Genomic DNA, 27,612 nt, shown 5'->3' with positions numbered 1-27,612 from the left:
TAGGAGCCAAGGGGAACATTCTTAGCCAGAAGGTTTAATACTTTAAAAATAAACAGTGTGCTTTAAGCCTTAAGGTACAGACTCTGGAAGTGCTAGTACTGAATTTAATATGAACATTTAAAATAAAATATTTTCTAATTTAAATCTGGAGGTGAAAGGAATATCACTATGCCCACATAAATTATACATGACTGATCCACTTAAGTCTTGCAGAGTAAGACTTATCTTGATTTAGGTATTTGGACGAGCACTTGAATTGTCAAGGCATGGAAGGCTGCCGATCAAGTGCTGATAAATGAGATTAGTGTAGATGGGTAATTGATGCTCGCCATGGACATGGTGGATCAAAGATCCTGCCTCTGTGCTGTAAGACTCTATGACTAAGGAATATAAAATTATGAAAACTGGATAGGAAGGACCCATTTCCCTTAGCAGAGGTCAATAACGAGAGGAATTAGATTTATGGTTATTAATAAAAGAATAAGATAATTATTAAGGGAAAAAATCATTCACTCCAAGAATAATAAGGGTCTGGAGCTAATGGTGGTAAAAGCAGAAACTTCCATCAATTTAAGAAGTACTAGAATGAGAACTTGATGTGATATAACTGAGAAGGCTATGAACCTGAAACTGGGAAGTGGGATTAGGCGGGGAAGTTCTTTTTGACCAGCATAGATTCCATGAGCATAGTATCTTCTTATTGTGCCATTAATCTCGATAACTTTGTGATTCAAAGTAAATCCCCTTAGATATTCAGACTGAGATACTAGAAAATAATCCACTAAGGAAACAGTTGTTTGGAGCTTTGTGAGTATCTGGCAATATCCAAATGTATTTAAGTGAAGGACAGGTGAGTTGACTCAGTGAAGGTTTACTGACAGAATCCAGCCTATTAGCACCAAAATATACTTTATGGTGCCATGTTTTATTTACAACAGGGGATGGTTTTACTTATACATTAAAATTATGTGACAAGCTGTATTATTTTCACAGACAATTCTATCACTTTGTTGCTGGTCAAAAACATACAAAATTGCAATAAATACCTATAGTTCACTGTTTCAGTTCCACATTACTGAAAGTTGCCACACTTCACTTTCATTGCAGATTTTTTTGACACGAAAGGAGAGATAAATCTTGGATTTGGAGGGTTACGAGGACGTGGAGTTAAGAAGCAGGATCCTCCTATCGAACGGGAGCTGCATTTATCTTTAGAAGATTTGTATCATGGATGTTTGAAGAAGATCAAAATCTCACGCAGGGTATGATGCTTTTAGTTCACTGAGCTAGCATGAATGTCATACAGATTGTTGAAAATTTATGGGATCATCCATCTAGTGACTCTAGTTGTGGTGTTCAATTAACTCAGCATTGAAATTCTACTTCAGATCTTACAGCTAAGTATTGGAATGGGTTGCACTTTAATTCATTAAGTCTTTAGAATAAATAGGAATGATTTTGTTCTCTAATTGACTCTGGAAGAGAGAAGTATGAAGTACATATTTATTGTTACTTTCCCCTTTCTAGTAGGAATTATTATTTCCTGTGAAAACTAAATAGTTATGGTAACATGTAAACTGTCTTTGTCAAGGAGTAGATAAGACCATGATAAGTTCATAAATCTGATTGCCAAGTGTGCAGGTTCCTGGTGTCCCACAAAATTCAAAACTTGGGCAATTCTAAACCGTCTGTCTAGAAAGTCAATGGTAAGTGCCTTTTCACAACGGGCAAAAGATCAGCTGACTCAGAAGATGCTTTAGCTAGCTTTTCAGGCTGCAAGCCATTCTGACCCTCTTCCAGCCTTGGTATAGAGACTGGAAATATTTGTGGAAAAGCTTATTTGATAAAAATGGTAACATAGTGTTTATGTTGCTGAATTAGTAAGTAATTCAAAAGCTTGGACTAATCATCCAGAGATATGAATATGAATCATGACACGGCAGCTAGGGAATTTAAATTCAGCTAATTAAATTAACCGGAAATTGAAAAAAATCTAAATTTATATTAGTGACTTTGAAACCATGAGATTGATGTAAAAATCTATCTTGTTTATTAATCTCATTCAGGGAAGTATATCTGCATCCTTACCTGTTCTGGTTAATGTGAAACTCCAGACTCAACAATGTGGTTTATAAGAAACTGCCCTTTGAACTACCCTCCCAGACTGCCAAAATGCTGCAATGAAACATAATAAGATGTTAGGTAGTATAGTGTTCAAGGCAGTGGATCAATCATAATATTGAATAATAGAAGAGGTTTGAGGTACTGTATAGCCTACTGCTGCTTCAATTTCTTATATCTTCATGTTATTGTATTGACCTCATAAACCAACATAATCCTCACTCCATCATTACTATCAAACCAGAGATTAACCTTGGTGATTGGAGATTGTAAGAGCATGCCAGGAGCAGTGCCAAGATCACCCCAAAGCTGTCAATCCAGAGAAACTACAGTTTAAGACTACTTGAATGCTGCCTGCCTTGACATTTAATCGCATCAATGACAACAAACCATTGTTGTCAGTACACTGGGGTCACCACTGAGCAGAAACTCAGCTGGACTAGCTGCATAAATGCTGTAACTACAAGAGCAGGTCAGAGAAGGGATATCCTGCAATGAGTGAGTCACCTTTTGACACCTAAGGTCTTTCCGCCATCTACAAGACATATGTCAAGAGCTTGATGAAACCCTCCACTTGCCTGGATAAGGGCCGCTCCAGCAACTCTCAGGACTTTCATCAACATCGATTTCTCTAACCTCTGGTCACCCTTCCCTTTTGTTTTCCCTTCTTTTCACCACCCCCCCTTCCTGTGGCCCACTCACCCTTCTCTTTCCCCTACCCTGCCCTCACAACCTGCCCACCACCCCCTTTGGTTGCCCACCTCCTTCCCTTTATTCCGTGGTCTACCGTCCTCTCCTATTGGATTCCTCCTTCAGCCCTTTGCCTCCTCCACCTGTCACCTCCCAGCTTCTCACATTATTCCCTTTCATCCTCCCTTCCCCCTCTCTCCTGAACTCACCTATCAACTGCCAGCTTGTGCTTCTCCCCCTCCCCCAGCCTTTTTATTTTGGTTTCAGCCCTCTTCCCAGTCGTCCATAGATGCTGCTTGACCTGCTGAGTTCCTCCAGCATTTTGTGTGTGTGGCTCCAGATTCCAGCATCTGCAGAATCTCTTGTGTCTCAGGACTTTCAGTGCCTCCTAGGACAAAGCACCCAATACTTTGTTATTTCATCTATCACCTTAAACATTCATTCCCTCCACCACTGGTGCATGGTGGGTGCTGTGTATAACAATCCAAAATGCACTGCAGTTACTCATGCAGGTTAATCTGACAGCAGATCCCAAGCCCAAGATTTCTGTCACTAAGATGGACAAGAGCAGCAGGTGCATAGGAACACCACCACCTGCTGGTTTCCCTCCAAATTGCACATCATCCTGACTTGGAAATATCTTGCAGGTAATTCATCAATACTGGATCTAAATCATGGAACTCCCCAGCCAAAAGCACCTTCACCAGAAGGAGTGTATTGGTTCAGGAAGGCGGCTTGCTACCACTATCTCAAGGACAAGTATGGATAAGCAATGTATTGGCATTGCCATTGATGCCCACATCTCAAAAATGAATAGAAAAAAAAACCACAGATGTTAGACAATCACTGTCTCCAACAAGAAAGAGTCCAATCTCTTCCTTGGCATTCAACAGGATTTCCACTGCCAATTTTGCATCCTAAAGGGTCTCCAAAAATGTAATTACAACAGCCACATAAAAACTGTGATATAACATAATGTCAGAGAATGGGGAATTTCCAGTGAGTGGTTCCTAACCTGACCCTTCAAAGCCTTTTCACCATTTACAAGGTTCCATGCAACACCATCCACGTGAAAGAAACCTGCATGATTAGCAGTCCATTACCACCCTAAACATTCAACCCCTCCACCAGTGGTGGACCCTTGCTGCAATCCACACCATATGCAAAATACACTACAGTAATTTACCAAGGGTTCTTCAGTAGCATCTTCCAAATCTGTAATTTCTATCATCTAGAAGGACAAGGGCTTCATTGGAGCGGCATCACCTGTAATATCTTCTGCAGTCACATGTTATCCTGACTTAAAAATCTCTCAGTGTTCCTTCATTGTTGCTAGATCACCACTACACCGTCTGTAGCATGTAAAGAACTTGAGTCACCACCATCACCTAAGCAGATAGGGAAGGGGATTAATGTTGGTTTTACCAATAATTTCCACATTCAGTGAATGAGTAAAAGAGTCTCTTAGCAAGCAGAAACACAGCATAAAATCTTAGACACTTAACTATTTCCTCCGTGAATAAATTGAATTTTTATAGGTCTGGGTATGTTTACCTTCAGACTGAATTGATTACAATCTAACTTCTAAAAATAATTTTATGTTAAATGACAATTCATTTGGTTTGTTATCATTTAAACAGGTTATGAATGAAGATGGTCACACTTCAAGCATTAAGGATAAGATCCTAACCATTCAAGTTAAACCAGGCTGGCTGTCAGGAACCAAAATCACATTCCCAAATGAAGGAGACCAGGTACTTGGAGTGTAATTGCAAATAAAAGTCATAGCACCTAGCTTCCTGAGCTGTATAATCACTAATTGCTGGGTAGTTGGAAAGCAATTTGGTGTAGGATCCTAGAACTTTAAACACAGAGTCTTAACGCCCAACCCACCTCAAACCCACCCACTTCCAGATATAACGCAGGTGTGACAAGGGGCCAGACCTCAATCATGTTCCTGGAGCTAAGATCGACAATGAAATATTTTAATGAGCTTTGCAACCTCTGAATTACCTTGCTGAAAAACCCCAGCAGCTGCGGAGAGGGGAGATTTTACTGAAAAAACAAAATGTCAGAAATTCTTCCCACTTTACACTGTTCTCTTTTTCAAGGTTAGGAATATATTTTTGGCTGTTTTATTATCTTTTTAAAGCTGTACTGAAAATTAATTTCAGCACATTTACATTCCATCCCTTTCCCAGCCCCCACAAATATCATTGGAAAAGGTTGAGATGATGATGATGTAATCTGCCTAAAATTCTACCAGTATTATTTTGCTGATCCAATGACTACCTGCATGAAGCAGCAGTATTAATATGCTACAACTTGACCTTAGAAGTAGAGCTAGTACTATATAAAAAACTTGTTTTCTTAACAGCATCTTGCTTTTTGGAGAGCAGCAAATTGCAAATATTGCCTTGCAATTATTTTTAAAGACCTTTAGCCTGCAGTTGACAGTTACTCCTTTTCTGCCTGAGTCTGTGCTTTGAGATAGTCAAATATGGTTATGAGGCATATTGAAGATTCCACCTACTCCTATAACCCCCAGGAGGCTCGTAGGTGCTTTTTTTTACCTAGAAGAATTCTCAGCTATATTTAGTAATGAAGATCTTTTTTTTGTCAGTGTAATACTTTGCTTGTTGTAAACAGTATGTAAGAGGTCAAAATCTAAAGTTTTATTCAGACTTTCTGAAAGAAAGTGCACTGAAGTCATGTACCAGGCAAGGTGGTTGTAGCAGGTTTCACAAGGTGCAAAGGGCGAAGGAAAATTAAAATGCTAATTTGTGTTCTATGGCTCCAGATCTCATGTTGCCATTGTTAGACATTATTGCAAAAAGGAAGAGGGTAATTGGGTTAGTGTGGAACCCTTAGAGATCGAGACTAGGAAATTAATAGCAGGAAACAAGGAAATAGCAGGTAATACTTTACATCAGTCTTCACAGTGGAAATATCCCAAAGAAATCTGATGGGCTAGTTTAAAACAGTATTGAAGAACATGTAACAATCATATTGTGAGGGACATGGTACAAGCAACCACCTTTGTTATGGCCATTTGGATAAATGAAATTTGCCCTTATAGCATTCACAAATCACTACCCAAAAAATATGCGTAGATGATGTGACTTCATGTTATGGAAAATCACAATACAGAACATCTCTAGAGATGCAACCCCTCCATAACACGGGTCACCTGTATTGGAAGAACTAATGGACCAAAAGGCAGACAAATTGCCAGGTTGCAATGGCCTGCATTGGAGTGTTTTAAAGGAAGTGGCTGCAGAGATAGTGGAGTCATTGGTTGAAGTTATACAAAACTCTCAGATTTCTGAAAAAGTATCAGTAGATTGAAAAACTGCATATGTGACTCCATTGTTCAAGAAAGAAGGGAGACAAAAATAGGCCCATTAGCTTAATGTCTGTTATTAGCAAGATACCGGAGTCTATAATCAAGGAAGAAATAGCTTGTCATTTCATGAAGCTTAATGTTATCGATCAAGTCAACATGGTTTTATGCAAAGTAAATCATGCTTGTCAAATTTGCTTGAGTTCTTTGAGGATGTAACCCCCTAAGTAGAGCTGATCGATTATCACAAGACATTTGACAAGGTGCCACGTAAAAGGCTGGTGCACAAGACAAGAGCACGTGGTGTTGAGGAAAGTGTGTTAGCATGGATTGACAGTTGGTTAACAGAAAGTTGGAAAGACATAACTATTGAAATGCCCCAAGGATCAGTTGTTGGCTCTCATTTATTTACAACTTCTGTTAATGACCTGGAAAAGGAGCAGAGTGTAAGTTTGGCAATGACAAAAAATAGGTGAGAGGGCCTATTGCATGAGGATATTTAAACTCTGCAACAGGATGTTGAGTATGTGGGTGAAAACTTGGCAAAATGGAGTCTAATGTAGTAAAGAGTCAGTTCGTGCACTTTGGTAAAAGTAATATAAAGGCTGTCTATTATCTAAATGGAGGAAGATTGCAGATGAGCAAAGTACTAAGTGATCTAGGTACTCTTATCAATGAATTGGAAAAAGTTAGCAGACAGGTGCAGCAATTCATTAGGAAGCCAATTGGTATATTGGCATTTATTGCAAGAGGGTGAGAGTTTAGAAATCAGGAAGTCTTGTTACAACTGAGCAGGGTACTGGTGAGGCCACAACTGGAGTACTGCACGCAGTTTGGGTCCCCTTACTTACACTGGAGACAGTCCAAGAGAGATTCACTAGGCTAATTCCTGGGATGAGAGGATTGTTCTCTCATGAGCAGCTAAAGGATTTGGATCTATATTCTTTGGAGTTTAGAAAAACAAAGGTGATGCTTATTGAAATATATAGAATCCTGAGGAGGCAGGACAATGTAGATGTTGAGATGTTTCCACTAGTGAGAAAATCTCGAACAAGGAGGTGTATTTTCATGATTAAGGAGTGATCATTTAAAACTGAGGTGTAGAGGAATTTCATGCAGAGAGTAGTGAATCTCTACACCCCAGAGAGTTGTGGAGGCTAGATCATTAGAGCTATTTGAAGAGGAAGTGATATATATTTAAGGATAAGGAATTGAGGACTTTGGGGAACTGGCACAAGAGGATACAAGGCCTGGGGCAGAGCAGCCAAGCTCATATCCAATAACAGGGCAGGTGAGGGACTGAGTGGCCTCCTCCTGTTCCTTTTTTTATATTCTTACATTGTCACAAAAAATAGGTGCAATCAAGTTTCTGATTTTATTTCTAATTTTATGCTGATTACTCAGTAACACCACCAGACTTAATCTATTTACATTTATAATTTTTTTAGGTTTCTGAAAATATAAGCCTGATTTTGTTCTGTGTCCGATAGATTGGTATGTAATTTTTTCCATAGATCACAATGCAGTGAAATAGAATGGTGTGTTTTTGCAGCCTTGAGGGAAATTATCCATTCCTAAAATAGTTTTTTCAAGTGTCAGCTAGCTCTGATGCCAGCCACATCTGCCTTAAACTTGAGACTCTATTGATATTCATCCTTAGTAGGCACGCAGCTAGCCAGTCATGTGACTGAGTTGCATGGAGCCTGACATTCATATTCATCTGATGTGTGCTAACTGAAATTCATGGCCAACTGCAACTCATGCTTTCCTATTTTTTGTGCTGCATGAATGCATTGTAATATTAAACATATGATTTTTATAAATTTTGCATGTTGATTATTTTTCTCTCCTCTCCTCTTTCATGATCACTATTCCTTCATTCCCCTCCCCTCATCACTGTGGGACTTAATGCTAATGCCACAATCGTTCAGGCTGCAGCAGGTGACGTCATCTACAGCTCAGTTTTCATTCCACTGCTGCATCAGGGAGGTAACCAAAGCTCTCTACTATAGAAGGGAAAGCTAAATAACTCTCCCTATGAATACAGTGAAGCGGAAAATGAGAGCCCTGGCTTTACCTACAGAGCACTTTTCCCAGATGCGGAAAGCCACAGACTGCACCCACATTCTGCTGTATGCTTCCTCCCCCTTTCCCCAGCTCCCCCCAAGATCAGCATCTCTATTAATTGAAAGCGATTCAACTCCCTCAACGTCCAGTTGGCTTATAGAATTTGGAAGTCTCTGCCCAATTTCTTGGCAGCAGTTCTAACCCATTCATCATATGCCAGTCCCCTTCGCTGACTTTATTTCATTTAAGTTACAGGCTGATGCTGAGAGACAAAGGCTCCCACTTCCAGACCTGCCAAAACCTAGGCAGAATTTTAGAGCAGGCTTATGATGACTGGCTTGCCACCACCAGAAACATTATAAAGTAAATAGTTTTCAAGCTCAGGCATTACTCTCACTGCCTTAACCATTTTGGAGGAACTATGCAATAACTGAGTATTCAAATGGTGCAAAAAACAGAGCAGTACTCATTAGATCAATTAGTAATTTTAACTCTGACGTGGTTTAATTTTTTTGCTAGACAAGGTTATTAAGAGGAATGGAGCCAAAATAGGTGGATGAATTTAAAATAAAGATCAGTGAGCATTGAATGCCAGAATAGGTACAAGGGATTTAGGAACAGCTTCTCTTCCTCTGCCATCAGATTTCTGAACGGTCCATGAACACTCTCCCGTTATTCATTTTTTTTTGCACTATCTCTTTATATTGTAATTTATAGTAATTTTTATGTCTTTGCACTGTGCTGCTGTAACAAAACAACAAATTTCATGTCATATAAGTCAGTGATAATAAACCTGATTCTGAAGTGATTTAATTAGAACATTGAACAGTACAGCACAGGAACAGGCCTTTGTCTCATGATGTTGTGTCGAACTAATTAAACTAGTAATTAAATGCCTTACTAAACCAATCCCTTCTGCCTACACAGTCCATATCCCTCCATTCTCTGCACATTCATGTGCCTATCTAAGAGCCTCTTAAGTGCCTCTATCATATTTGCCTCCACTACCCAGACACCCACCACTCTCTGTGTTTAAAAAAAACTTGCCCCGCACATCTCCTTTGAACTTACCCCTCTCATCTTAAAAGCATGCCCTCTAGAATTAGACATCTTGACCCTGGGAAAAAGATACCGGCTGTCTATGCCTCTCATAATCTTATAAAAAAAACTTCTATCAGGTCTCTCCTCAGCCTCTGCCGTTCCAGTGAAAAGTCCAAACTCTCCTTATAGCACATGCCCTCTAATCCAGGCAGCATCCTGGTACGCCTCTTCTGCACCCTCTCCAAAGCCTCCATGTCCTTCCTATAATGGAGCTACCAGAATTGAATGCAATACTCCAGATGCAGCCTAACCAGAGTTTTATAAAGCTACAAAATAACTTCCTGACTTTTGAATTCACTGCCTCAACTAATAAAGGCAGGCATGCCATGTGCCTGTGCAGCCATTTTCAGGGACCCCAATATCCCTCTGTATATCAACACTGTTAAAGGTCTTGCCATTAACAGTGTACTGTCCCTTTACATTTGATTTCCCAAAGTGCAACACCTCACATTTGGCTGGATTAAACTCTGTCTGCCATTTCTCTGCCCAATTGCCTCCTCCTGTTCCCATCTTCCTGTGTTCTAGCATTTCTGAAATGTCCTAGGTGTGTGGCTTCTGCCTGACCACTTTAGAAGTGTCTTCTTTCACTCAGGTTCTTGCCACATTTGCAGGACTGACTAAGTCACCAAAAGTGGCCTTCTGGATTCCACGAATATAAGTTAAAGGAAATAGGAAATGAAGCAGCGAATGCAGGCAGCAGGCCTCACTCAGGAAAATCTGGGTGAACAGAAAATGTGGCTGCTTTTGAGTCACTTAAATAGGCATAAAACCAATAGTAACTGGCAATACATCTAACATTAAAATAAGCTTGCATCATGGGTATTACATGCTGTGTGGAACAATACTATCAGAGATGCCATGCAAGCCCAGATCAATGTACTCTTATATTCTGGCAGTCAGATGTTGATGCCATTTGCATGAGTAATCTGTATTTCTAAGTAGGTTATATGATAACATAAAATATATCTACTCTAATTGTAGCTATGAACAATGATTCATTGAAAAATGTTTGTATTATGAAATATTACCATTGATTTGTATTGGGTAATGAGATTTATTACTTTTGTTTCATGCAGGGTCCAAATAATATTCCGGCAGACATAATATTCATTGTGAAAGAGAAATCACATCCATGGTTCTGTCGAGACAAAAATGATCTCATTTACAATGCTCCTATATCGTTGGCAAAGGTATGTGCAAGGTTCAGGTACATTGCAGTGTGAATGTGGAGCCTGCATTATGACCAGAGAATGGATGTGTATTTTTCACTGGCAGAATAGGGTTTTACAAATGATTTCAATCAATACTTTTTTGTTTAGTGGTCTTAATCTAAAAGTACATTTTAAAAGACATTACACAAATCTATGTTGCAGAAAGGCTGAATGGCAGAGTCCTAAAGTCTAGCTGAGATTTCAAATGATAGCTTTGCCTCAATGCACTGAAAATTATGTAGAGGTGCTCAGCAGTTGCATAGACGATAGTATGTCTATAAAAATATCCTAAAAGTATAAACAGTTATAAAAAACACAATCAAAACCAGGAACATATGAATTCAGATCAGAAATAAGCCACTCAACCCCTCGAGCCAGTGTCACCATTCAGTAAGATCATGACTAATCAGATTGTAAACTCAATCTGCATTTTGGTCTACCCATGGTAACCTTTCACCCCATTGCTTATCAACAATTTATATATCTCTGCCTTAAAAATATTCAAAGACTTTGCTTCCATTGCCCTTTGAGGAAGAGAGTTCCAAAGATTTTGGAATTTTTAAACAGTGATCCCTAGTTTATCCCACAAGAGGAAGCATCTTCTGCACGTCCACTCTGTCAAGACCCCTCAGGTTCTTAAATTTTCAATCAAATCCCCTCTCACTCTTCTAAACTCCAGTGGATACTAGCCTAGCGTGTCCAACCTTTCCTCATAAGACAGCCTGCCAAAAATTAAAATTAAACCAATAATTTTAATTTTTGGCCTGTACGAGAAGGTATTAGTGGGTAATTATGATGACATTTGGAAAAATCATTAGGGAATTCCGATATGGCTTTTAAAAGAGGATGCCCAATCTTACCAACTTGATCAAACATTTTGAAGAGGTTATAAAGTTGGTGGCTGTCAGTACTCCAGATGGGTATTTTGCGATCTTCAGAAAACCTTTGGTTAATTATATGGTAACTCATTGACTATGTTATTTGATCAGTAATACAGACACCTGAACTAATGGGCCAGATGACTCTCCACTTGGGTTGCTTTACTCACTGGCCTCCTGTGCTAATTGTTATAACTCTGTGAGCCCAAACAGCCTCCAAACAAATGTGACTGTCCCATGAAGCAGAGCAGCCCATGAGAAGTAGGTTTGGTGTCAGTCCCCAATTGTACTGGACTTTCTATATCTGAAATAAAAGCTGTCTGAACAATGTGAACTTGACACGGCATGTCTGTGAAATCAAGGAAGGCCATGGTGGCATGGCCAAGAATCCCCACAACACGTGCATTTCCTCACAAGGAATTACTGGTGACATCATTACCCAGTTTCCTCTGATGACCTGAAGTAATGATCAGGAAGCTGTGACTGAAGATTCAAGACAAGGATGCAACTTATTTCATTACCTGGCTAATTCCTGAGGTCCATCCAAAGCTGAAAGGGCCTGGGCCCCAACTATGTCACATAGCAGCTTTAAATTCCTGTATGTTAACATATCGGATGACCTATCCTGGGCCCAGCACATAGATGCAATGACAAGGCAGGCGTGCCAGTGTCTTTACTTTCTTAGAATGTTAAGGAGGTTCAGCTTGTCACTGAACTCTCTAACAAAGCTCTACAGATCTACTGTTGAAAGTATCTTGACTGGTTGCATCATGGTCTGGTACAGCAGTTCGAATGTGCAGGAACATAAGAAGCTGCAGAGGGTAGTGAACTCAACCCAATATATCTCAGGCACATCCCTCCCCACCATCGGTAGTATCTACACGAGGCGCTGCCTCAAGAAGGCAACATCTATCATCAAAGATCCCCACCATCTGGGCCATGCCACTTTCTTGTAGCTACCATTAGGCAGAAGATACAGAAGCCTGAAGTCCCACACCACCAGGTTCAAGAACAGCTACTTCCCTTCAACCATTTGGTTCTTGAACCAGCCTGCACAACCCTAATCACTTCCTCAGTATAGCAACACTATGACTTCTTTGCACTACAATCGACTTTGTTTTTTTTGTTCTACTGGTGTTCTTTCTTGTAAAAAATTGTGCATAATTTATGTTTAATGTATGTTTTTCTTGTGAATTTTGTGTATCTGATGGTGTGTGCCTGTAAGTTTTTTCATTGTACCTGTGCATATGACAATAAACTCAACTTTGACTTTGAGCTTCCACCAGGTGCCGGACCCAGGTCCCAACAGATTCCAGACTTAATTCCTGCCTGATTCTAGGCCTTTCTCCTGCTTCATTCAGGGTCCAGCTTCCAGGAATTAATCTAGGCCTAGGCAGGTCTCTCACTGGCAGTAACAGCAATTTCAAAGAGCTCTTTTACAGAGCTTTTTGATACACTATGGGCTGTTAGGTTCTTTGAATTACCATTCCTGCCCAGACTTCACTCCCTAATTTTACACATGTTATAGGCAGGCACATGTATGTGAACCTGAGGGATTCCCTAAACCTGATGCCTAGAGGAACTGTAGTTTTTGAGGGTATGCAGAGGGCAAGTGTGACTGGGCCTCAGATGGTAGATGTTAAATCCTCACCCTGAACCACACTGATTGTGTTTGATGGATTATTGCTGCTGGTAAAGACCTTTTGAACTATTTTTAGTTGTTTCTAATGAGCAAAGACATTTAAATACTGTTCAAAAGGATTTAACTAATTCAAATGATATATAATTAAAAGAATAAAAAATATTTAACACATTAAAATGATATAAATTGCTTAAAAATATTATTAGGCAAAATAAAGAAAAAGCAACAAACCATTTACCTATATTTACCTAATTAATCAAGATTAAAATGCTGTTCAAGTGAGGCAGTTATGGGGATCCACAAGGAGGAGCCTCAGTTCTAGCACTTGCCATAGAAGTATGCAATTCTTGCAGTCTGTGAGTGAGAGCAGAGTTTGCAGGGAGGATGAGCAAACTGAGATTTCAATGTAGATTAGTGCATTATGATGCATTTGTGCCAGAGAAATTCCTGATAGGTATCCTATATGTACAATTGTTTACTCAGGGCTGCTGAGTCGGAGAATAATCTGGGGTTCAAGTTAATGAAGCACTGAAAATCCATTATGAGTAGCAGGAAACTGTTGTGAAAGCAGATAGGCTGTCAGAGCTTTAGCCTGGGCAGTTAAATATAAATCCAAAAATGCAATTTTTACCTTGTAGAATCCCTTCTGGAAAAGCTACCCTCTGTCCAGTTTTCATCACCTTACATAGCAGGGGAATATTGAGATCCTCTGTAAGGTTCACAGGAGAACCTAAGATAATGAACTTCTTTGGACTTTGAGATGATAAGATTATGGTTTCTGAACTGATGAATCAATTTGATTCCATCCTCTTAAACCTTGGAGAGTAGTGGATTCTTCATTCAAATCCTGACATATTGAGTTAGTACTGTGGGTGGTACTTTGACAAACTATTCACTCAACCACCCCATCAAGCACCACGTGCCCCATCTGTGGAAGAGTCTCCAGTTCCCATATTGGCCTTATTAGCAACATTAGAAGCCTGAGTGGAAATATCTTGTTTGATTCTGATGGACTGCCCAAGAAGAAGAGGAGAAAATAAAAGACTTATTCTTTACTGAGGATCGGCATAAGATCTCCTCCTTTCCCACCATCCAGAGATCCAAACACTCCTTTAAGGTGAAGCAGTAATTCACTTGTACTACTTATAAATTGGAATGTGAGAACTGGTCGTAAGTACACAAACCAGTGACTTTTGTTGTACAGCTGTTTAGTAAATTCTTATTTGCTCCTGAAATTACTTTGTGATCATAGGTTTCATGTGTAATAACAAGCAGTTTGAATTTACTTAAAATTGCAAACAACATTCCTGTTTACAGTCTTCACAAGGGAAAAGGCAAGTAATAACCTGTACCCAAAATCAGATGCTTTGTTGCAGAACAGCATGACAGAGAATAATGTTCCATCATTTAGTGCTCATAAAGTAGTCTCCTTTGCTTTGGAGAAACTAAACACTGATTAGGTGACCATTTTGCAGGACACCCCTGTTTGGTCTGCAAGGGTTACTCTGAACTTCCAGTTGTCTATCACTTTAGTTCTCCATTTACTCCCACATTAACCACTCTGCATTTCACCTCTTACACTATTCCAACAAAGTCCAATGTAGGCTTGAGGATAAGCAGCTCATCTTCCCAGTAAACATATTACAGTTCTCGAGACTCAACATTGAATTCAACAATTTCAGATAACTAGCCATTTATACTAGAACTGGCCAGTTCTGCTAAAAGATCATCAAGGCGCAACAATAACTCAGTATTTCTCTTTCCACAAATCCTGCCTGGCCTAATGAGTTTTTCCAGCATCCCTTTTTAGATTTCCAGCATCTGCGATGTTTCATACCTCACAGATCCAGCTTTGTTTGTTCTCTCTTCTCCCTGTTGTCTTTCATCTCCTTCTGTTTATATCTCCTCCAGACAGATCAGCTGTGAGTAACACACCTTCACCACCCACTTTCGGCCAGCACCGCCATCTACATCATAGTGCAACGCAATGCCTGCAGAGGTTGTAGGGGCAGATACATTAGGGATATTTAAGAGACTCTTAGATAGCCCCCTATTTTTCTATCATTCATGTGTCTATGTGGGAAGGAAGGGTTAGATAGATCTTAGATCAGGATAAAATGTCGGCACAACATTGTGGGCTGAAGGGCCTGTACTGTGCTGTAGTGTTCTATGTTCTATAGTCTCTCTTGGTTTCCACTATGTCACCTTTGTTCTCTCTACCCCACCCTCTCTGCAATTTAGCCAGGTTTGTTTCCAGCTTTGCCAAGTTCTGATGAAAAGACATTAACCTGAAATATTAATTCTTTTTCATAGATGCTGCCAGACCTGTTAATTAGTTCCCGTGTTTTCTGTTTATATTGCCTAATATGGGATTGTAAACTACTGATCAGGTCAGAAATCCTGGCTGCTGTTTCTTTTTCTCAACAAAATTCTCTTCACTTCAAGACACTGAGGTCAACTGAAATCTCCCATTATCAATCATGTTTGAAGTTAGCTAGCTTAATAAAGACCAGCATCTGCAAATTGGAGATTGGATTTTCCTGATTCTATATAGAATATGAATCATTAATGATGCTCCTTTATATCCTATTTTAAGAAGTGTAAGTTATTTGAAACTACTTATAATTCTATTTAAAAAGTCCAATGTAAAGTATAAAATTAAATTTATATGTGCTTTGTCAAATTAATGGAATATCTATGAGATAAGCAGATTGATTTGAACTCTAATTTGGTGGAGGGGGGCCCATTTCACCTGCTTCTATCAATATTGTGACTGAGAGCAAGAGGTCACCATGTGGGAAAACACAATGGAGGAACAAAGCAGGTATTTACCAGTGCTGAAGTCCATTAGTGATCCATTGACTTAGGTCATGACATTTACAGAAATACCTTCAATACAAGAGGGCATTATGCTCAATACAAGAGGGCATAGCTTTAGAGTAATGAATGGGAAGTTCAAGGGAGATATCAGAGGAAGGTTTTTTAACCAGAGGGTGGTTGGGGCATGAAATACACTGCCTGGGCTGGTGGTGGAGGCAGGTACATTGGTCAAATTCAAGAGATTGCTAGATAAACATATGGAGGAATTTAAAATAGAGGGATATGTGGGAGGAAGGGGTTAGATAGTCTTAGGCGAGGTTTAAAAGTTGGCACAACATTGTGGGCCGAAGCGCCTGTATTGTGCTGTACTGTTCTATGATTCTATGATATTTATATAATTTTAATGCAAGTGGCCCTAGATTAGAGAAGAGAGCAAAACAATGAGCTTCTTATCCCGCAATCCTGCTAGGTGTTGCGTGAGAACAGGATCAAGTTCAGCTGTGGCCTCCACAACCAAATAATCTTATCAATTCTTACTGATGAGGCATACATGCAAAGATTGGATTGAGAAACTGGAGGTTGCTGGTGTCCATGGAACTCTGCCTCAGCATAACTATATCAGCAGTTGAATAATGCATATTGTGTGCAATTTGAGCACTTGTACAATTCATAAGTTTTAATAATTCTTAGTAAATTTGGATTTTAGGCTTTAACAGGTCACACTGTGGAAATTGAGACTCTGGATGACAGAATTCTCAGTATCCCAATCAATGACATTGTCCAGTAAGTATTCATTCAATTTTATTGTTGGCCACTTGTCTGCCTCTTCTTGCCAGCCTATCTATTTATTGTTGCAATTGATTGGTGCCATTCACGTTGGTTACCACCCCTCTAATTTTGACATTTCAATTTGCAAGTCAATCTTATATATCAAAATAGGCTAACCTGATCCTTAGGGAACACCTTTATATTCCAATCTCCATTATGAAAATAGACATTTACCCTGGTGCACTGTTTCCGGCCCTTAAACTAATTGTTTATTTAAGCTGATGGTTACCCTTTTATTCCATAGGGTTCAATTTTGATAACTACCCTATTATGTGGTACTTTATCAAATGGTTTCATAAAATCCATTTATTAAACATCTACTCCATTCCATCATCGGCCTTCAATGTTACTTTGTCCATATATTTAATTTGGTTGGTCAAACATGAACTGCCTTTTACAAAACTATAATGCCTCAATCCGGTCCAAGTGCCTTCTAGTTTTCTGCATGATTACTGTTTCTGGAACTTCACCCACCACCACTGTTCAACTGACTTGGCTGTAGTTACAAGCAATAGCATAGTCGTCACTAACTAATCCTCTGGGAATTCCCCCATAATAGGGAAAAATTGGAAAATCATGGCAAGCTCTTCCATTATTTCCACCCACACTTCCCTTAGTAATTAGAATGCAAGCCATCTGAATCAGATGACTTATCCACTCTAAGCATTACCATGTTTTCCAGGATATTCTGTATATCAGTTTTCAACTCACTTCAACCATCTCTGCTTTCACTGACATTTTGTCCTCTTCCGTAATAAACATCAGTACAAATTACATTCTATGTATTCTAGTCTTGCCTAGCAATTTTAAGTGTAGCCCACCTTCTTTGCTGCAATAGATCCCACCACACATTTTACTACCCGCTTATTATCTACATGCCAGTAAAAAACATGTAGGTGTAGCCGTACACGGCGCATGGCAGGAAAGAAAACACAGAAACATGGAGGCTGGACTGGAGCACACTTTACTGAATCAAACAAAGTGTGCGCGCTCGCTAAAGTAATCGAGAGCCTCTCTGGTGGACGTGACGTGCGGTCCCCACCAGAAGGCCCACCCCTCGTCGCGCTCCCGCGCATGCGCCCACGGCCGCCGATGACAATTTGAGTACTACGGGTCCAGGCCACTACACCACCACCACCCCCCCAGAATTGCCCATTGGGGGCGTGGGATCCCCAGTCTGTGTGTCCACCTTGGGTGGCCTGCCCCGCCGGCGTGGTGAGGGCACCTTCATGGGCTGTCCAATGTCCAAATGCGCCGGTTTGAGGCGGTCCACTGTGAAGGTCTCCTCGCGGCCCCCCACCTCCATGACACACGTAGATCCCTTGTGCCGGATCACCCTGAAGGGTCGTTCGTATGGCCTCTGCAGAGGTGACTTGTGCATGCCCCGCGAATGAAAACATACTCACAGTCCCTGAGATCCCTAGGAACAAAATACGGTGTAGTGCCATGTCTGGAGGTTGGAACTGCTGCCAGGCTCCCCACCTTGTCCCGCAGCTTCGTCAGCACTTCCGCCACCATCCCTGCTGGACCTTGGGCCTCCAGCCCGAACTCGCCCGGGACCGTCGGGGGGTGCCATAAACCAACTCCGCCAAGGAGGTGCCTAGGTCCTCCTTGGGGGCCGTGCGGATGCCCAGTAGAACCCAGGGAAGTTCATCTGCCCAGTTGGGCCCTCTGAGGCGCGCCATCAGGGCTGACTTGAGGTGCCTGTGGAAACGCTCGACCAAACCATTGGCCTGTGATGCTGAACTGGGCCTCAGCCTGCTCGAACCAAACATGGGGCTGAGCGTCCCAGAAAGTCGGGAGCTTGAGCGAGACTGCGTTGTGCGAGTCGTTGGGATTCATGTCGCGGGTTCCAGATGCCGTCTGGGTGCACCGGCGTCACCAAATGTAGCTGTACGCAGCGCGTGGAAGGAAAGAAAATGCAGAAACACGGAGGCTGGACTGGAGCATGCTTTACCGAATCAAACAAAGCGCGCGCGCTCGCTAAAGTAACCGAGAGCCTCTCCGGCAGACATGACGTGCGGTCCCCGCCGGAAGGCCCATCCCACGGTTAGTCCGCGTCGCGCTCCCACGCATGCGCCCGCAGCCGCCGATGGCGGTTCGAGTCCTGCGGGTCCGGGCCACTACATAGGTTTCCTTTTATATTAACTGACATTCTGTTGTCATATTTTCTCTTAGCCAATCTTCATTTCACCTTTTATCATATTCAGCCTTGAAAAATTCATCTGACATGCTTCAAACATCATTTTATCATATCCCCATTCTCCCTTGCAATCCTAGGAGACCTGCCTTTGGTTCCCTTTCCCTCCAGTAGGAATATTCCTAGACTGTACCTGGAACATCTTCTCCTGTAGTTCCTTTTCCTTCTTTTCTGCCAATCTTTCCTTCTATCTTACCCTGGCTAGATTCACTCTCATCCCATTGAAGTTATCCCTCATCCAGTTTGAATTCCACTTCAGGTTATTCCTTGCCCTTCTCGGTCACCATTATGAAGCTTATGATATGATCACTCTTACCCAAGTGTTGCTCCTCAGATTCTTGGCCCTCTTGCGCCATATCCTTCCAATTTGGACCAATAACATGCTGGTCAAGGAAGTTGTCCCTGTCCTTTCTCTTTACTCAAACATTTGGCTAACTATCAACCCCTCAGTTTCACTACTCTATAGTTCTTGTACAGCTTTGTAACCACCTTGCATATATTCTCTCTCTCTCTCTTTCCCACCGCTTGTGGCATGATCATATTCTTCCTGCTTTTCAGCTCCAACAAAATGGATTCTGCCTCCCACCTCCCTTTTATCCTTGCATATACAATGAATGTTTTTATCCAAATATTAAGCACCCTGTCCTGATCATTTTTACTTCATATTTTCATATCCATTTACACCAGTTTATTCCCCACACTTTGTATGTTTATATACATGTATTCTGAATCAGTCTTCATAATACTTTTTAGCCTGCTACTCTCTAATATGGTACTACTTCTCTCTTAAAACTTTTAAAACTTTATTTAAACTGCACAGTAACAGGCACTTCCAGCCCAACGAGCCTGCGCCACCCAATTACACCCACGTTAACCTACTAACCCGCACGTCTTTGGAATGTGGGAGGAAACTGGAGCAGCCGGAGGAAACCCACGCAGTCATGGGAGATCGTACAAACTCCTTACAGACAGTGACAGGAATTGAACCCCAATCGCTGGTGCTGTAATAGCGTTACGCTAACAGCTATGCTACCATACCTCTCTAACAGTCTTACTTGTTTACATACCTTATTCCTCTTTTCGATTCTTAAAAACTGTCAATTCATAGCCAATTTATCACCAATATAGTTTAAACCCTCCCAAGGCCACTAGTGAACCTCCTCACAAGAACATTGGTCCTGGTCCTGTGGATGTACAATCCACTCACTTTGGAATATTATTTCTGATTCAGAGCTAGTCCCAATATCCCAAGAATCCAAAGCCCTTCCTCCTGCTTCATGACTCAAACAACACATTGCTTATTTTCCTATTTCTACTCTTGCTACTATGTGGCATTAGGAGTAATCCAGAGATCTACCCCTGAGGTTCTACTTTTAAACTTCCTCCCCTCCTCCTGAAAATATGACCACAATGAATCTCAAAACCACAACGCCTGCCCTCTCTGTGTCATTGATGGCAATGTGTATGACAATTTTTGAATCACTCCCTTCCCCTCCAAAATATTCTTCACCCTCTCTATGATGTTCTTTACCCTGGCACCAAGGAGACAATCTATTCTGCAGCACTCAACGATGGATACAGGAATGCCTATCTATTTCTTTAATTAAGGAATCTCATAACAACTGTATTTCTATGCTGTACCCTCCTGTGCAATCTCTGCCCATTGATGCCATAGTCTGGATTGCACTCTTTCAAGTGTCATCACTTGCAGCAGTCTTCAGTGTTGAGTACCAGGTACATACCTTGAGGAGCCCTGCACTAATGGTTTCCTCCTACTCTTGTGGATGACCACTCATTTTCTTTCTGCCTGTGGGCTAGCCATCTCCAAGAACATAATCCAGAAGACTCTCAATCTCCTTGCTGCTCTGCAATGATCCCAGTTGTCCCTCAAACTTGGAGGTTCTGAGCTCAAGCTTGAGCTTGAGCAGCTGGCCACTCTTCCTATACACCTGATTCCTTAGGACACATATAGTATCCCAAAATTCCCACATGGAGCAGGGTCTCAGTTGCCCATCTCTGAAATAATAAAAATATGCATTTTCTCTTTTAGAATCTGGTTAATATCTTGCTTAAACTACTAGTTTTAATCAATGCTTTTAGACTTCATTTCTCAGGTCTTACTTATCTCCACCCCTCAACCTTCTCTCCCTTTCTCTGAGTGTTCCTTTTTAAATCGAATAGTAGAACACTGCATCAGCTTCCCCTACTTACAAATTCTGTGTTAGTTCTCAGTAGAAGCACTACCTACCATAGAACTGGAGTCCTTACTAGTTATTCTCTGTGTTAGCAAAAGTCTTCTGTATTTATATTTGCAAAACTTCCAAAGAACTGAATCAGCCCTTGCTGAAAGTAATTACCAGCTAATCTGTGAAACCTAACCACCTAATTAATTATGCAACTGCCAGCAGCTGGTGGCCTTTTTTTAACTGTAAACTGTAAAACACTAAAAGAAACTACAAGTTAAGGTGAGTTAAATGTCTGATGCAAAATTTAAACTTTAGAAAGAGACAAATCCCTAATAATTTCCCCACTTGCCAAATTCAATATTTAGTAAAGTGGTGTATCGAACTGTGGACTCTATTTACTTGAAATTCTAGAAAACTGGTTTCCAGTAATTCCTTTTTTCTTCCCCTCACAGTCCTCAATACACCAAGGTCGTCCCAGGAGAAGGAATGCCTTTATCCAAGGATCCATTACAAAAAGGAAATCTTGTCATCCAGTTTAATATCAAATTTCCAGATAAACTCACGCCAGCAAAGAAGAAACTGATTAATCGAGCGTTAAATATTTAAAGTCAACGTGGCAAGAAGAACAGTTATTATCATGTCAAGACTGGGAGAAATGTTTATCCATCCTTATGTATTGATACTTGGATGAATAATTGGATTATACCACTAAATTGCAGTGTGTATTTATAAATTCTAAGTAAATGTATTACCAAAACAAAGTTTCCCATTTATACTCTGAAACATTTCCTCCAAGTAATGGATGTCAAATAGTTTAGGAATGCAAAGTACGTGTCGTGCTGCATGACTTTGGATGAATTCACAATGTGGTCAAGTTCAGTGAACATTTCATCAGATCCTATGTCTCACACTGTTGGGAAAGTGCTCGTCCCTCTGAGGCTGTGATCACTATGAGATCCTCAGTGCTCATTGAAGATGATCATATGCTCATACTAATTTTCCTTCTCATGCCCCACTTTCCCCTTATCACATGACTTCTTCTGATTTACAGACTACACATTGTGTAACTCTTGTTTGCAACCCCCTCCTCACCAGCCCTACCACCATCACCCATCCTTGCCCTTCACCTTTCAGATACTCACCTGACCAGGGTACAGTGACTAAATACATGAAGAAGATGACATTCTGAACTTGATCTCTCTCACTCACTCTCTCACACACACACAAACTTTTGTGGTTAGTTAAAAGTGGGATATGGTGAGTCAGAGGATACAAGCAGCCCAAGTGTCAACTCCCCAGAGGGAAAAATTGCAAATTCTGGTGCAGAGGATTCAGATGGTCTTTGATGGAACGACTACAGGAGAAGACTGACAGGTATGCTTAATAAAGTGCATGAGCAGGCCTACTGTAACACATATGAAAACGCATAGGTGAAATGCCAAGGACAGAAGAGGTCCAGCTTCACATGCACCACCAGGCTCAAGGATAGCTTCTATCTCACTGTTATAAGACTATCGAACAGACCTTTTGTATGATAAAGTCTTGATCTCACAATCTACCTCGTCATGGCCCTTACATCTTGTTGTCTACCTGCACTGAACTTTCTTTGTAACTGTAACACTATGTTCTGCATTCTGTTATTGCTTTTCCCTTGTACTACCTTGATGTGCTTATGTTTTGAAATGATCTGTATGGATGGCATGCAGAACAAAGTTTTTCACTGTATCTCAGTGCATGTGACAATAACAGACCTATTACCAATGTTGCACTGGCACTTGCAGAGAGATAGGAGTCCATCCTTCCCAGTACTGAAGTGGTGGCCATCAACAGTTCAAAACTTGCAAACACAACCATCAGATTGTACCTGATGACCAAAGTCTCAATTTCTGTGGCATCACATGCAGAAGCCATTTAACAACTGAGTCAAGGTTTGGGTTTGAGGATTGAAGGGGCAAGCAATTTGTCCTCCAGAGATGGCCCTACAAGGGTTAAGAGGCAGCCAGTGGGGAAAGATCAGTAACTACTTAGAGCTATATGAATTTGCCGTCCATTCCCAAAATGATGTCTTTAAGCTCCTACCCCTATCACTCCGCCTCTCCTGTAGTCTGTTAGCCAGCCAATTCAAACCACTGGTGCTCATGGCAAAACAGTGTTGTCTGAGGCTGAAGTTTCTGTTTCAAGGTCTCCATACACACGTACCTCTTTCACTACATAACAGCAGCTTTCCAGCAGGCATATTATACTCCAGAACATAGGAGCTGTAAGAAGACAGATAAAGTTGTGTGGATTACAAGCATAAGGGAATGATTAGTTGTTATAGCACCATAGAACCATACAGCACAAAACAGGCCCTTTGGCCCACCATGTTGTGCCGTCCATCAGACCACCCTCACACTACCTAACCCCTTCCTCCCGCATATCCCTCTATCTCACATCCCTCCATATGCTTATCCAACAAGCTCTTGAACCTGTTCAATGTATCTGCCTCCACCACCACCCCAGGCAGTGCATTCCATGCACCAACCACTCTCTGGGTGAAAAACCTCCCTCTGACATCTCCCCTGAACCTCCCACCCATAACCTTAAAGCCATGACCTCTCGTCTTGAGCATTGGTGCCCTGGGAAGGAGGCGCTGACTGTCTACTCTATCTATTCCTCTCAATATTTTATATACCTCTATCATGTCTCCTCTCATCCTCCTCCTTTCCAGTGAATAAAGCCCTAGCACCTTAAGCCTCTCCTCATATTCAATACTCTCCAATCCAGGCAGCATCCTGGTAAATCTCCTCTGCACCCTCTCCAATGCCTCCACATCCTTCCTATAATGAGGCGACCAGAACTGAACACAGTACTCTAAGTGTGGCCTAACTAGAGTTTTGTAAAGCTGCATCATCACCTCGCGGCTCCTAAACTCGATCCCGCGACTTATGAAAGCCAACATCCCATTGGCCTTCTTAACTGCTCTTTCCACCTGTGAGGCAACTTTCAATGAAATGTGAATATGAACCCCCAGATCCCTCTGCTCCTCCACACTGCCAAGTACCTTGCCATTCACCCAGTTCTCTGCCCTGGAGTTTCTCCTTCCAAAGTGTACCACCTCATACTTCTCCGGATTGAACTCCATCTGCCACTTGTCAGCCCAGCTCTGCATCCTATCAATATCCCTCTGTAAGCTCCGACAGCCCTCCACACTATCCACAACACCGCCTATCTTAGTGTCGTCTGCAAACTTACTAACGCAGCCCTCCACCCCCTCACCTAAGTCATCTATAAATATCACAAAAAGTAGAGGTCCCAGAACCGATCCCTGCGGGACACCACTAGTCACTGCCTTCCAATCCGAGGGCACTCCTTCCACCACAACCCTCTGCTTTCTACATGCAAGCCAATTCCTAATCCACACAGCCAAGCTTCCTTGGATCCCTTGGCCTCTGACCTTCTGAAGAAGCCTACCATGAGGAACCTTATCAAATGCCTTACTAAAATCCATGTAAACCACATCCACCACACTGCCCTCATCAATCTTCCTGGTCACCTCCTCAAAGAACTCTATCAGGCTTGTGAGGCAAGATCTTCCCTTCACAAAGGCATGCTGGCTGTCCCTAATCAGTCCATGATTCTCAGGGTGTTCATAAATCCTATCCCTTAGAATCCTTTCTAACAGCTTACCCACCACAGATGTGAGACCCACTGGTCTATAATTCCCTGGCCTATCCCTATTACCTTTTTTGAACAAGGGGACAACATTCGCAACCCTCCAATCCTCTGGCACCACCCCCGTAGACAACGGGGACTCAAAGATCCTTACCAGCGGTTCAGCAATCTCCTCCCTAGCCTCTCGAAGCAGCCTGGGGAAAATCCCGTCAGGCCCCGGAGATTTATCTGTCTTAATATTATTTAACAACTTCAACACATCCTCTCTCTTGATATCAACAACCTCGAGAACATTACCCCTACCAGCACTCCCTTCCTCATCATCAAGACCCCTCTCCCTGGTGAATACCGAAGAGAAGTACTCATTGAGAACTTCTCCCACTTCCGCTGCCTCCAGGCAAATTCTCCCACCTTTGTCCTTAATCGGACCTACCTTCACCCTAGCCATCCTCCTACCCTTCACGTACTTGAAAAAGGCCTTGGGATTTTCCTTAACCCTACTAGCCAACGCCTTTTCATGTCCCCTTCTAGCTCTCCTCAGCCCTTTCTTAAGTTCCTTCCTTGCTACCCTATATTCGTCATGGGCCCTGTCTGAACCTTCCTGCTTATACCTCACGTATGTTACCTTCTTCTCCCTAACAAGTCGTTCCACCTCTCTCGTCACCCACGGTTCCTTCACCCTGCCATTCCTTCTCTGCCTCACTGGGACATATTTATCCCTAACATCCTGCATAAGATCCCTGAACATCGACCACATCTCCATGGTACATTTTCCTTCAAAAAGGACATCCCAATTTACACTCCCAAGTTCTCTCCTTATAGCCTCGTAGTTAGCCCTTCCCCAATTGAAAAACCTCTTGTCCTCTCTGCACCTGTCCCTGTCCCTGTCCATGACAATTTTAAAGGTTATGGAGCAATGGTCACTGTCCCCCAAATGCTCACCCACCAATAGATCCTTCACCTGTCCCGGTTCATTTCCTAAAACTAGATCTAACATGGCATTCCCTCTAGTCGGCCTGTCAACATACTGCGTCAGGAATCCCTCCTGGAGACACTTAACAAATTCCGTCCCATCTAAACCTTTGGCACTAAGCAGGATCCAGTCTATATTTGGGAAGTTGAAGTCTCCCATTATAACAACCCTGTTATTTCTGCTTCTCTCCAAACACTGCCTGCCAATCTGCTCCTCTATATCTCTACTGCTACTAGGGGGCCTATAGAATACTCCTAGTGGAGTAACTGCTCCTTTCTTGTTCCTTAATTCCACCCTAGAGATGATCCTTCTACAACATCCATCTTTTCCACAGCCGTAACAGTGTCCCTGACCAGTATCGCCACCCCTCTCCCTCTTCTCCCCCCCTTCCCTATCCCTCTTAAAACACCGAAAATCAGGAATATTCAATATCCACTCCTCTCCTGATGTCAGCCACGTCTCAGTAATAGCCACGATATCATAGTCCCCCATACTTATCCAAGCCCTCAGTTCATCCCCCTTATTCCTGATACTTCTTGCATTTAAGTAAACACACTTCAGTCCATCTACCTTACTACTTTTATAGCCTGTATTCTGCTTCTCCTTCCCCAAAGCCTCTCTACTTGTTTGATCTAACTTTTCCCCATTCCCTTCTTCCTCTGACCTACTCCTCCAGTTCCCTTCCCCCTCACACACTAGTTTAAACCCTCCCGAACCACCCTAGCAAATCTCGCCGCAAGGATATTGGCCCCCTTCTGGTTCGGGTGTAACCCGTCCTCTATGTACAGGTCCCACCTTCCCGAGAAGAGATCCCAATGATCCAGAAATCTAAAACCCTCCATCCTGCACCAGCTTCTCAGCCACATTCATGCAGATTTTATCTTGGTTCAATGATATACAATGGAAGGCAGGTAAGATAGAAACTATTGAAATGAGGAATTGGGATCACGTTTATTGAAACTGAAATCTGTTCAGCTGGAAAAGGACTCCTGAGTTTTACTCCTCCCTTTCTTCTTTTGGTCCACAGCTGCTGTCAAGGATAAACCTGCAGGTTGCAGAGGATGCAATAAGCAACCATGCCTTTGACGAGCCACTCTGCAGTGTCTCCAGCTAGTCTAGGTAACAGTAGTGTTGTTTTAGAACACCAATGGTCTGCTCAGTCAGTTTGCAAATGCTTTTCATTGATTGTTTTCCACGTGTGTGCAAGGTTTAGTATGGAGTCAAGAACCAAGAGGTCAGAGGCAAGGTCTTTTTCCTAGCACCATGGCTCAAAGATGGATGGCATAGAAAATTGTTGCAAGCCCACACAGTTGTAGCCACACTCCAGATATCAGACATAACCATCATGATCTTCCAGACTTGGTGTCAGACCACTTACACATTCATTTACACTTACACAGTGCAATCCCTTAATGGTTGCAATACAGCTCTCATATGGTGCTCTGCAGCAAAAAGGATAGTGAAGGGGTCTTTGCAGCATCAGGGAGCCTGCACTCCTGAAGAATCCACTTGATCATCCTACCCACTGCTCCCTTTCAGGAGAAAAGGAAATTAATTCAGCTTTTGTAGAACTTTTGCTATCTTCCTAATATAGTGGTGTGCTACAAGTTGCATATTGCTAATAATCCCACCACACCAGCCTTGAGACCTCAAATACAGATTAATGCCCCCAAACTCTTCTCTGCCATTGTCAACCATTTCTGGCCCTCAGTCACTGTAACCGACTGCCACAAGTGGCAGAGCTCCACTGGCATCTCAGAGAAAGAGTCTCCTCAACTAGTGAAATAAAAATATTCAAACTCAATTCTGATGAAAGGTCATCAAACTGAAATATTAACCATTTCTCTTTCCACAGATGCTAACTGACCAGAGTATCTCCAGCATCTACAGTTTTTTTG

The 27,612-nt window shown here is 41.8% G+C and overlaps 1 protein-coding gene across 1 annotated transcript in view; it reads left to right on the top strand.

Annotated features, from left to right (window-relative positions):
• The window catches only part of dnajb13 (DnaJ heat shock protein family (Hsp40) member B13), a 39,319-nt gene extending 17,585 nt beyond the window's left edge, over positions 1-21,734 (top strand). Inside the window, exons 4-8 of the mRNA XM_052026254.1 lie at positions 1,108-1,262; positions 4,452-4,565; positions 10,399-10,512; positions 16,580-16,656; positions 21,540-21,734. Coding sequence (XP_051882214.1) covers positions 1,108-1,262; positions 4,452-4,565; positions 10,399-10,512; positions 16,580-16,656; positions 21,540-21,693 — 614 coding nt within the window. The 3' untranslated portion in view covers positions 21,694-21,734. The remainder of the gene's footprint in view (positions 1-1,107; positions 1,263-4,451; positions 4,566-10,398; positions 10,513-16,579; positions 16,657-21,539) is intronic.
• The last annotated feature ends 5,878 nt before the right edge of the window (positions 21,735-27,612 follow it).

This window comes from Pristis pectinata, chromosome 11, assembly GCF_009764475.1.
Source record: "Pristis pectinata isolate sPriPec2 chromosome 11, sPriPec2.1.pri, whole genome shotgun sequence".
Taxonomy (NCBI): Eukaryota; Metazoa; Chordata; class Chondrichthyes; order Rhinopristiformes; family Pristidae; genus Pristis; species Pristis pectinata.
The sequence above is the reverse complement of the archived record's forward strand: the minus strand, read 5'-3'. Positions and strand labels throughout refer to the sequence as shown.